General features: G+C 36.6%; 1 protein-coding gene across 1 annotated transcript; it reads right to left on the bottom strand.

Annotated features, from left to right (window-relative positions):
• Positions 1-2489: 2489 nt before the first annotated feature.
• On the bottom strand, positions 2490-8162 carry LOC136224477 (uncharacterized). The gene is made up of 15 exons (XM_066012826.1): positions 7546-8162; positions 7338-7460; positions 7083-7224; positions 6710-6987; positions 6335-6396; positions 6115-6209; positions 5877-5979; positions 5675-5769; positions 5537-5599; positions 4360-4435; positions 4170-4278; positions 3826-3938; positions 3583-3641; positions 3014-3122; positions 2490-2821 (listed from the first exon to the last, which is right to left on the bottom strand). The coding sequence occupies exons 1-15, from the start codon at positions 7934-7936 to the stop codon at positions 2687-2689; spliced, it is 1953 nt and encodes a 650-aa protein (XP_065868898.1). The 5' UTR covers positions 7937-8162; the 3' UTR covers positions 2490-2686.
• Positions 8163-13170: the final 5008 nt, after the last annotated feature.

Below are 13170 nucleotides of genomic sequence, written 5' to 3' on the forward strand. Positions count from 1 at the left end.
CAAGATTTTCTTCGTTGAAAGAATTGACTCTCTATACCAATCAAATGAATGGATCTTTCCCAGAAAAATTCAGCAGACGTTCTGGTCTTATTGAGTTGGATGTGGGAGACAACCGACTGAAAGGATCGTTGCCCGATCTATCCATGTTTCCATTACTGAAGAAGTTATGCGTTGTTTATAATAGATTGAATGGGACTATTCCTGAAAGTATTGGAGGCCTATCTGAGCTTCAGTTTTTATGGGTTTCTCATAATGTTTTCCAAGGAATAATTACTGAAGCTCATTTTCGGAATCTCTCACAGTTGAAACAAGTGTACTTTAATGACAACCCTCTGGTTGTGAAGTTCAATTCTGATTGGCTTCCACCTTTTCAGCTGGATATAATTGGTTTCAGTTCTTGCATTCTTGGACCTCGTTTTCCGAAATGGCTTCATACTCAGAATAACTATTCAGTGCTTGATATTTCAGATGCTGAAATTTCAGGTCCTCTTCCAAATTGGTTTTGGGACTTACCTCTTAGACTCTTTTACCTGAACATTTCCTACAACCTGTTGAGTGGCAGAGTCCCAGATTTATCGTTGAAATTCGACAGCAGCCCAGGAATAGATTTGAGTTCAAATCTTTTTGAAGGTCCTTTGCCACTCCTTCCTTCCAATTCATCTTCCTTGAATCTTTCCAAGAACAAGTTTTGGGGATCAATTTCTTCTGTATGTCAAGTCATTGTTGAGGCCTTGAATTTCCTTGACCTCTCATATAACTTATTATCTGGAGATGTTCCTGATTACTGTTTCATAAACGGGAAACAACTGATTGTCCTCAACTTGGCTGGTAACAACCTGTCAGGAAAAATTCCAAACTCAGTAGGAAGTCTATCTCTAGTTCAAACATTTACTTTGCGGAATAATAGCTTCTCTGGAGAAATTTCTGCTTCATTAAGGAATATCAATAGGTTGAGATTTTTCGACCTTAGTTACAACAGATTATCTGGAAGAATACCTTCATGGATTGGGGAACAGAAAGATTTGGTCTTTCTTAGTTTACACTCCAATATCTTGCATGGAAGCATACCTGTTCAACTTTGTTGGTTACAGAAAATTCTTTTGTTAGACCTTTCTCTGAACAATATATCAGGAATGATACCACAATGTCTTGGGAATTTTACCCTCATGACAAATGAACAGCTAGATGCCGATAACATTTATTATTACAGTTTTACATCATCTACCGGAGGTGATAATTTTGAAGGAAGGTATTATGATAGCGCGGTTATTGGATGGAAAGGAAGCGTATACGAGTACAAGAAAAATCTTCAGTTGTTGAGGATAATTAATCTGGCAGGAAACAAGTTATCTGGGGAAATTCCAAGAGAAATAACTGATCTTGTAGCTCTAGTGGGATTGAACATATCAAGAAATGATCTGACTGGAGTGATTCCTGAGGACATTGGTCGATTGAAGAATTTACAAACTCTTGATTTATCCAGAAACCGTTTATCAGGAGTGATTCCTGAAAGCATGAGTGAGCTGAACTTTTTGGGTCAGTTAAATCTTTCCTACAATAACTTGTCGGGAAGAGTTCCGACAAGCACTCAGCTTCACAGTTTTGATGCTGCATATGATGGTAATGTGGGTATATGTGGTTTCCCAGTCGCACAAAAATGTCCAGGTGATGACAGAGGTGAAGTTGGACCGACGAATAATGAAAGGAAAGACACGGAGGAAGAAGAAGAAGATGGTGATGAATTCATGAAATGGTTTTATGTTGGTATGGGATGTGGATTCAGTGTAGGTTATGGGACAGTGCTACTGCTTCTGCTGCCTTCTTGGAGATTTGCCTTTTTCCAGTTCCTGCACAAGGCAAGGAAAAGTATTTTTGTGATGCCAAGAATTAAGCCAATATTGTGAAGATTTGTCTGTGATGGGAAATGTTTTTTTTTTTTTGTTTTTTTTTCTCCCTTTTCTTGTAGAGTTGGTATGATTCAAATATGTATGTACAAGTTGCATATAATTACATAATCTAGAAGACAGCTTTTTTTTTTCCCAGAGAAAGAAAAAGCTGATCTGGAATTCTTTTCGTTTAAAGAGATTAAAAAGAAATTGATAATAATATATACTTGCTAGAAGAGTTAGAACGTTGACTATCTAAATTAGTGAACTACATGATTAAGAAAAATCTCAAAAATCAAAAGTAAAATCTCATCTAAGATTGAATCTTGGAAAGGTAGCTCTTGTCAAATTATTAACAAATTACATAACTGAATTAAGAGTCAAAATGATCTCTAAAATTGGTAAGCAATCAATTTGGTCCAAATCAAATTTTAAATATCACTAAGCCCGAAGTTAGCATTATTTAGCAAATTAATCCAGATTTTACGAACAGACTGAGTTGATATCTAAAATTCAATTATTCGATTTGGACTAAATTCATTTGGGCCATTTTGAGCCCCCCGAGTGACTGCATAACTAATTGAATAAGCACAACAAAGGGGAGATCGTTAATAAAAAAAATTGAAAATTGCATTATAATACAAATAGACACAATTGAACAAATTACAACATATGAAACTCATTTCATCCTCAAAAAAATATATTCAGCTCCAAGATTCATGCTGATATTGAAAACGCATTTCATGCCAACTCTTATAGCTTAAGCAAGCATACAACAAATCCATCAACGCAGGGAATGGTCATAACAACGACGTTACTCGAACCGAGTTATCAGCTGAGCCAGTCAAGAAAACGGGTAATGTTGGGTGCCAGTCCACAGTTGTTATAGCAGCAGTGTGTGGTAGGGTTCTCAAACCATTCATATATCCTCGAACCTGAGCCAAGTTAATAAAGCAAGAACTTTTCATTATCATAAACCACGGGATTTAACAGCATCAAATCTACATATTTAGCAAGCAGACAAGGATGTTCCGTCTATCCTCGTCGGGGAAAGTAGTTCTGAGACAGGAGAGTCGGGCGGGAGCAATGTAACACAATAATTTCGGAAAGGAGAGAGAGGGATTCACCTCGTAAATGGGTGCCCTTACTGCACCAGATGTTACCAACAGTCTCCTCCCATTTGCATCCAAAGTCATTTCATGTTTCATATGTTTGGAGGTCTCTGGATCACAGAATCTACAGAATCAAATTCATTATTAGGTTCCTTCTATAGGTAAAAAATCAACATGTTAAGATGCGAGTATGGCAGCGTGAACCGAAGAAATGGAAACCAACCTGCATACATGTACTGAGAATCACTCAGGACACTGCATACGGATGATTTGATTTTAAGATGCGTATTGAGAAAATTCGAAATTTTACTCTCATCAAGCAGAGAAAACACGTGACTACTACAACTACATCATTTTTAGGAATGATTATTGAAGTTATTAAATAATAGCAATTGGATATGTGGTCTTATTACTATCATATTTTGATGGGTTCCAGCTCGGTTTGAACTTTTCATGTCGATATATTTTGTAACCTGATTTCTTGTCCTAATAAACTTGCTTAGCTATTGGTAGTCCTCCCATGTCCTAATAAGTTGGCATCAAAAGCTATGGCATGACCCATAGATAAAAAAAAGTGGAAGTACCTGTTACAACTCCTTGACCAAAGGATATGGCCTTGATTTTGCAAACTCCATTCGAAAATCTGATATCACCAAAATAAACCTAATCAGGTTCTGCGAAATTGGTAAAATATGGAAACAAGTACACATAGATTACCATATCAAGGAACAGTAAAAAATGAATATCCGGTCCCAAGAATAAACCGGATGGTTAATAAACAATAGCAACATTTCAAGCCAAAACCTATGACGTAAGATATCAATTACCTTTCCATCTGAACCCAAACTGAAGATGCTTGTCTCGTCAGGCCCGAAAAGAATAGAGTTGATGGCAGAATCATGAGCAGGCCAGCCAGTAATTTGTAGACCCGCAGACATGTCTTTGACTAGTTAAGATGCAGCATGTTTAAATGACTAGGCCACTCTTTTAACCACGATGGCAAAGTAGCGGTAGAAGGGTGAAGGCAAATTAATTTTTTTTCAGCAATATATTTCAGAAATTCTTTCCCCAAGGTTAAGTTTAGGGGTCTTAAACCCAAAACTGGATTTCCACCAAGCAAGAAAAAAGATAAGCATTCCATCATTCCATGCTATAAAATTATCAAGGATACCAAACATGTGAATCATTCCATCAGTTGCAGCAGCAGCTAAAATCTTTCCATTGTGATTGAAGCATAGAGAAGTAATTGCAGGTGGATCTTCACCAAGCGGAAGAACTGTCTTCAATAAATTTGAAATTAAGGATCAATTCATGTGCCACTGCACTCACAGACAATGATCTGAAAATAAACAAGCCCATACCACAGCTCTCCATGTCTTCATGTTCCATACAGTTAAGGATGCAAATCCCAGGCTGTCAAGATAGTTTGACCCAGGCCTGCAATTACAGTAAAGTTCTAGTAATTTCCAGCACAAATACGCAATGACGAGAGAGAATGGACTGAAGAGATATTGTATAATAGGAATTGAATTACTCAAACATCATACCATCAGAGAATAAAAGATCTAGCTCATTACAAGTTAAATTGTAGCATCCCACTGAAGCACCACAAACTCCAGAGAGAGAGAGTGGAATAATATACAGACACAGGAAAGTCAGGAGGATGTGAGAACAATAGATTTTGGGATTATCTATTTTCTTCCAGATATGGCTGTGAGCTACCAACTAGCAGGCTTGACATTAGACTTAAGTTTTTTCCAACCTCCCCTCCTTTGTTTAAGAAGGTGTTTCAGGGGTCATGATAGAGAAGGGGCTGAAATTCCAAATAAGGGGAAATTATTGGGCCAACTATCTCATGGACCCAAGATATGGAAAGGTACTCAAGGAATCAGTATGGGAAACATGTAAACAAGGAATAGAAGAAGCTAGTTGTTCCTGGGGTGATGTGAGGCGTAACAGAGTGGCAACCTAGCTATATTGACAGATAATTACTGGAGGAGGCATTATGGAATATTATGAGCATTTTTGAGGTCTCTGAGCTCTAATCGGAGAACAGGGAGAATATCCTGGTTATGTTTGCATATAAGTTTCCTTTGATTGCTCTTTTGTTTTTCTTATTTCCTGTTTTCTACTCTGACTATTTCTGCTAGTATTACAGAAATCATAAATCATAACAGACTCTTTCTCTTCTTAGCGATTATATTTGATTTGTTGTTTGCGAGTTTGTGGAGTTTCTATTAGGTCATGATTTAGTGATTGATGCATTCAACTGCCTAGGGACAGCAGGCTGAAGGGTACTGTATATAACAGATCCAGGGGAATAGTATACAACAATGCAATTATCTTGGTCAAAATTACATATACTTTAATTCATGGAGTAGAAAAATAACTGGGTTAAAGTTTAGAACCAACTACATATGCTTGGCTTACATGCATTTTGGTAAGACAAGGACTTATACTTGACAAATCTTCACTTAAAGCATATAAAATCTATATTCAAGGACATTAGTTCAACAATACAAAGTTCCAAAAAGTTACCTTCTGGATGCAGCTGCAGAAACAAAAACTGGTTCTACAGGACTGCACTTCAAATCCAAGACACTGCATAGAACAAGAATAGCATGAACAGAGATGGAAGAAGAGCAGGATCTTAAGGCTAATTATTTAGTTAAATACCTAGGAAATGCTTCACTTGTAGTGAGATCGCAAACGACACGCTTTGCATCAACATTCCATGCTTTGATACCTCCATCAGCTGTGCCTATGAGAAGCTTTTGCCAAAAAATACATAATGTAACAACAGGAATTACAAACCCCATATTCAACAATTTATCTATCAAACCATATGTATCGTAGTAGAAAATGACTTCATACATACCAAACGATCAGATTTACACTCCCAATCAAGAGACATAATCTCTGCCCCACAATATATGGTGGCATTCCTAGATGTTGGAGTTGTTGAGTCGTATGTCCATATCCTTTGTCAAAAAAATGAATGGAGAGTGAAGGAAAAAGCAACTACGAAGTCAGCAAACAATTGTGCTATTAAACAATAACAACAACAAGACTGACTAAGCCTATGCTTTAATATCATACACTTTCCTGATAAATACCTGACTGTTCCATCAACTGAAGCACTAGCTATATTGTTCCCAGAAGCCGAAAAACGGCATCGACTTATTGGACTTGTGTGACCTAAAAATGTCTCCTAAAAAGAACCACAGTTTTGATAAGGTTACAACCAATGAAGAATTAAAGAGCAGTTAGATAATGAGATACACAAAGACTGGAAGCATTATATAATCTATGATCGTCTTCATAAGGCAAGTTCACCTGGAAGTCTACTTTCACTTCAGGGAATTCTTCTTCGCACATCAATTCTCTACCATTATCTCCTTCAAAAGATATAATTATCACTTAATTGGCAGAAAACTATAAGAAAGATAAATCAAATACCAAGCTAACAAATTGAGGCAGAACAAGCAAAATATTAAAAAAATCTGATTTCCCTACATATTAATGCAGTATTGATTTACCTGCATTTAAACACGTTAACTAGCCTAAGCTCTGACTTGACACTCTTATTTCTTCTACTCGAGATTATGTTCCTCCTATTTGAGCCATTATACTCAAACATCCTCATCCTTACCATACTCCCATGATAGCAACTATCAATTGATAAAAGAAATATAATGCATAGTTACCTACCATTGTAAGGGGCACCATGGATCATCTGAATGGCATCACTACTTTTACGCTCTTCAACATCATTTCTTTCTGTGGAACTGGATTCATTGGCAGCATTGGATGTGGCCAATACTGATTTGTCTTTGATGATAGTGGCCACACACTGAGCCTGCTCTGCTTCACCCATAGATGGAGTAGCTTTCATAATCTTTGTGGCATGTTCTTCATGTGAAGCACTTAATGTAGGTGATTTGGCTTGTTCCACATTAACATCCACTATTGGTCCAGCATTACTTGCACTAATGAGTCAAAAAACAGATTTTACTCTCATAATAAGTGGTGACAACATAGCAACCACAACACAACATTCTCAAGAGAAGAAGATCCTATATACCTCCTTAATCGGCATAATTGAGCCTCTTTCTCCTCTAGTAAAGCCTGAAGTTCTGATAGCTTCATATTGAGTTGCTTAATATCCTTCTTCAGATGGTTGATTGTGTTCTTTTCTGAACTGATCTTCAACAGGGCAGGGATGCGTGATTTAGTTAAGGATACATTCTTTGAAATCAGTAGGCATTAGCAACATCAGTTAATTGAGAAAGGAAATAAAACAATTTTTTTGACAGTGCAACACCATTCAAAAGGATATGAGTACCATTGAAGACCTCACTGAAAAAGTTCCTCACAGAAAGACGCAATGCCTCATACCATTCCTTTGAGAAAAAAACCCGAAACTGAGTATCCAAGCTAGGGTTCTTCAAATAAGGGATAGCTACAAGATAAGCTCCATCAAATAATTTTTTTTTTTTTTTAAATCTACTGAAACAGAATACAAAACTAAATTAAAACGAACTCACCAAACCACGGAGTCCAATCATCACTTCTTTGAAGCAAACCATTCCCATGAATTTCAAAAAATTCCACCACCTTATCTTTCCTCCTTGATTGCATCGCGTAAACAATGTAATAACGAAGAATAGAAACCTCTAATTTGGCCAGAGTAGAAATAAGTGCAGCTTCAGATAAGGAAGAAAAACACTTCTTGAAGAAACTAAGAAGACCAACCAGTTTATCTGACTGAAACTTGGGAATGTATATAGAGAAGATCAAGTCCATTATCTTGTCCACTTGAAATCCTTTCCCAATATCAGTAGATAATTCCGTCTCTAAAGCTTGTAGAGTACTTGTAAAACCTCTAAAAACAAGAAACTCCTTCACCAGTTCCTCTGCAAACTGCATATTCTCCATTTCTAGACCTAAAGAGAAAGGGAGAATCTTTAGAGACCTCAAATGTCTGTCTCTATGTAGGGTTGATTTCTACTGGAACTCCATGTTATGCTCAAAGAAATTGAAAGAATTTGGGAATCGATTGGTCAATTCTACCTTGAATCGTGTCCCCTTTGCAATGAGCGATCGATTTGATTTGGCGGTATTTTTTTTCTTTCTTTCTCTAGGGGTTTTCTGTATTAAATTAGGAAGAAGATCGTTTAACCTCTAATATTTCTAGTAGTTTAATTTTAAATTCAACATAACAATTATCGTTTTTTTTTTTTGGTAAATTATAAAACTGATCCAATTGAGAGATTTGTTTATATATTTAGACCAATTCTACTACTTCTTATTATTTGAGAATATAATTCACACGCTCCGTGACTGTCAGTAGAATGGGGATGTATGGCGATACCTTGTTCCGACTCGCCTGATGCTTGTCTTCTTTGCAAAACCGGATCTAAACTGGTTTTCGTGGTGCCTCTGAGATAAGAAGCTAAACTCTATTAATAATTGACAAATTACTTTTATCACTTGCTGCTGGCTCTTGTGGCGGTGGCGTAATTATTTTGTGTTTGATAGAAAAGAGGAAATCCCCTCAAATTTTTTGTTGGTAATCCATTCGACTGTTTGTGATTTTCAGGCGTCATGGAATAACTCGGGGGAAGGCAGTTGTGGACCTTCTCGTGTTGAGACTAACGTTCACTGGATGAGGCCTATTGTGGGGTGGCTTAAACTTAATACCGATGGCTCAAGGATCAGTGACGGATCCATTTCGGCTGGCGGAGTCATTCATGACAGTAATGGGGATTGGGTGGCTGAAGGGTCCTCCTATGATGCGGAGCTTTGGGGGCTCTTCTCTGATATCTCTCTTGCTTCAAATAAGGGTCACCGTTTGATTGAGATTGAATCAGATAATTCCGAGATTGTGGAAGCTCTTAATGGAGATGGCGTTGCTGGTTGTATTGGTCGGAATCTATTTAAAGGTATTAAGCATCTTATCAGGAACTTTGAGTGTGTTCAGGTTCGTCATGTTTTTCGGGAGCAGAATCAGATTGCTGATTGTTTGGCTGGTATGGCTCATGATTTTGACTTCAGAGTCTTTGTTCTTTCTTTCCCGCCACAGGAGGTTCGAAAGCTGCTGTTAGATGACTTTTTAGGTGTTAGCTTTCCGAGGATGATTCTGCCTTAGTCTTTTTTGTGTTTTTTCTTTTCATGTTTACCAAAAAAAAATTAAAGTTAACTTTTCCGAAATACATTTATTATATATATTATCACTCAATCAATTTTTTGAGGAACATTACTCTTCACTTCATTTCACTTCCCATTTTTTACAATCCAACTTCAATTTCATACATTAATCAAAGATCCAAACTCTTCAGGTAAGTATTTTGTTGATTTTATATACATAAATTCTTTTATATAAGTTAGTTCTTTGTATTTTAAGTTAGTTTGCACATTTGAGATTGAAATTTGAAAGATTTATCTAACCCGATGAGTTCGCAGTTAGTTATAAGATTTATAAGAATAGAGTTCACAGTTAACTTAACTGCAAAACAAATTAACTTCGCAGTTGTACATTTCTTCTATCTTGTTCCGCAGTTGTTTGAACTGCGAACCAATTTGTTTTTCAACAGTAGTGATATGTTAACCGACCATTTTGTGTGTGTGTGATCATATGGAATGACCAATGGAAAATAGAGGAAAAAGCCATGACATACGTGGATGGTGAATCGAAGTTGATTCGATTTTCAACCAAAATCAATGTGAGTGATGAGACAATATTACCTTCGTACCATTGTTGTAGGTGGATTTCACGTTACGGAAACATGAGTTAGGACCCGAACTTCAGAATTTATAAATCTTAGTTTTCTAAAACTCTATTATTTTTATGGATCAAAACTGTACATTGTCATTTCTCCACATCATAGCCAATCCGTGATATTTGTGGTTAACAGTAGTTTTCAATTCGTATCTAGCAGTTTCCTGCCTAAGTTTCTAATACAAAAGGCAGAAAACTTCCACTAACATTTTTTAAAGAAAAAAAGGTTTACATAAAGAAAAAAGTGGGGAAGAAGAAGATCATGCATTTTGATATCATTTTGAGTGAATTCTTACAGAAAATCAAACACAAACACAAACACTAGTGAAACATGGTGTGATTGTATCTAACATATTCTGATAACTGTATTTGAGTTTCTGAAGTTACAGTAAAACTTCCAGAAACAATTTCGGGTTTAAAACTCATTCATTTCAATTGCAAATCGATTTCAAACACATTTGGAATCATTTTCCAAACTTTTTGGATGCATTCTGATCATTTTCATAGGGGTCGGGTTGCTGCTCGGGTTTCTGGAATTTTGTGTTCGGGAATCTATCTCACGAACAAACTGGATAAAGGCTCAGAAAGTAATTTATGAAGGTTTTAAAAGCCTGTCTCTTTTATTTGCAACTTGTTTCGTTTCATTTTAACTTTCCTTTACATTTTTCTGCCATTTTTTGTCTTCTTGGAACAACAGTTTGCTATTCTGCGACAAACAGTCGACATTGTTGCCGATCAGTGACCTCCTATTGCTGACCTTCTGTTGCTGAATTAATAATAATTATTCAAATAATTATTATTAATATATTGATAATTTGCAGTTAATTCATTAATATTTATTTAATTATCCAATTATTAATTATTAGTCAATCAATCATTTTTATTCACTTTTAATAATTTTTCTACTACAAATCAAAGAACAATTTATTAATTGCATCACCATCTCCACACCTAGCTTTAGTCACACTCTATTATTAATCAAATTACTACGATCTCTTAGTGAGGCGCCAAAATTTCATGGTCCACCACTTTGAACTTGCAACATTCAAATGCTCTTGGATATCCTTATCCAAGCTATATCGGTGGCTTCTAATTGTCGCTTCACTTAGATAGTCAAATTCCTTTCACTCGATATCATTCTTCTCAATTCTGGATGCAATGCGTGGTTGTGTTCGTCATTTTGAGATTTAACTACTCAAAGACTATTTTTTTAGTGCTGCACTAATTTTAACTTTCCAATTTACCTTTAACTTTTTCTAATCTGCGTTTAACTTCTCTCTATCACAGCTGAAAGTCTTTACTTTCTTTTGTTTGTGGATAATATTATAATAGAAAAACCTTTTGAACTAATGTTGTTTATATACACTAAAAAACCCTTTTGTGAGTTGGATATGACATCCCATTTGTGGACCATCTTCCACATTTGTAATGTCTTATTGTGATGGACTTGTTTCATCATAAATGGTAGTGTATCCATCACCAAATGCTTCATCATGCATGCTAGTGTGCTCGTTTTATGTACCTTGCTCCATAATTTGTTTATACTCTGCTCACTCATCACGATTTCACTCATGTGATTGTGAATAGATGGAAATTTGATGTTGAATTTGATTTTTGAAAGGAGATTCACAAATGGAAATCACAAACTACAATGAGAATGATCCTTGTATATATATACTGATAGGGGTCAAAAACCCCTATCTTTGGGTACGGTTTTAGGACGGTTTTTAGGTTTATTTGGTTAATAAGCGAGCAATTCTCGCATTTAAATGCCTTTGCGTGAGTTAGTTAGGAATTGAGAACATTCTATTTACTTTTCGTCGTTTAGGCTCGTCTTGTAATCAATTTAGGCAAATACGGCCGAAAAAGCATGTGTATTAGAATTCCGTTATCTTTTGAAGCTAATTGGTCCGTCAAAAGTCGCGCCAAACGAAGCGTTTGCTTAAAATAAGCGATTGGCGGATCAATTTGGCTTTTGGACTAATGTTTTCCGGAGTTTTTATGCGTGTGCAGGTGTGAAGTCGGACGAAAAAGGTCACGGAACTCATCGAGCTTGGATCGAGCGCGCTTCGGGCGAAAACGCTCGGCGAGCAGGGCCCCCCGGGCCATTTCTGCTCGCCGAGGAGGCTATGCCTGCTCGCCGAGCAAACTTGCGGGAATTGGTCAAAAAGACCAATTCCGCCCCCCACGAAGCCACGTTCGGTCCCACGTCTTCCTACACCAACTAGGACACGAAAATAGGTCAAAACGAGGCCCGAGACGCATCTATAAATAGGGTTTTTCAATTGTAGTTCAATATCTTTCGTTTTTGTAAATTGTTTTAGCTTTTCCCTTGTAATTTCTCTCCATCTTCTCCATCTTCCTCAAACTCCATTGAAGCTCCTTCAAAGCTTTCTACCGAGGAATTACTAAGGTTCGTCCTTAAGATCAAGTCGCCGGCTGCAGAGTAAACAGGTTCCCTGAAAGGGATTTTTGTATCTTCTTTCATCTTTCTATGTTTGTACTCTTGATACAGTTGCTGAACTTGTCTTATTGTATCTTGTGACAATCATCTCGTCTTTAATAATAATTTAGCTCTTTTTTTGTTCTATGTTTATTGTCTAATTCTTGTCTTACGCTTTATTCAATTGGTTTAACTCATTCAAAAGCCCCAAAATCTAGTAGGCACATATTACGAGCTGAATCTGACCTAGTCAGAGCCTAGGAGATTGACAACCTCTTAGTTGATTAAGCGCCAATTTACTGAGCCTTAGACCTAGTTTCGGCCTTAGGGAATCACGCGCTAGGAACCTCAGGAGGGTAAGTAGGGTTAATCGCCTTGAATACAAGTGACTTAGATTAGGTCTTTATTCAATAGACTTGATAATCTATCTTTATTATTATCGTTCATACCATGTTCCTTCGAATAGTTTCATTAATGAAAGATCAATTAGGGGTAGAGTAATTTAGTTAGACTTAGAATAACTTAGCTAGAATTAGATAACTTAGTTAGAATTAGATAATTTAGCTAGGATTAGCACAATTCAACCTAGGAGTAGATTAATTTAACAAACCAAACTCAAAACCCCCTAAGCCTAGATAACATCCGAGATCGAGTAGCTTGATACTTGCAGAAATAAATCCTGTGGACGATAACCTGGACTTAAACCAGAAATTTATTACTTGATAACGACGGGGTACACTTATCCCTTAGTGAGGTTTCGCGAGAAACCGCAGCAAGTTTTTGGCGCCGTTGCCGGGGATTTATTTCTTCTGCAATATCGAACCAAAGGTCGACTTGTTAGTTTAGGCATTCTTTGTGAATACTTTCCTTGTTAATATCATATATACTTGTTTATAATCATGATTCTTTGTATTACATACTTATACCGTTTATACTTGTTTGTATACA

The sequence above is a fragment of the Euphorbia lathyris genome, chromosome 1, assembly GCF_963576675.1.
Source record: "Euphorbia lathyris chromosome 1, ddEupLath1.1, whole genome shotgun sequence".
NCBI classification, from domain to species: domain Eukaryota; kingdom Viridiplantae; phylum Streptophyta; class Magnoliopsida; order Malpighiales; family Euphorbiaceae; genus Euphorbia; species Euphorbia lathyris.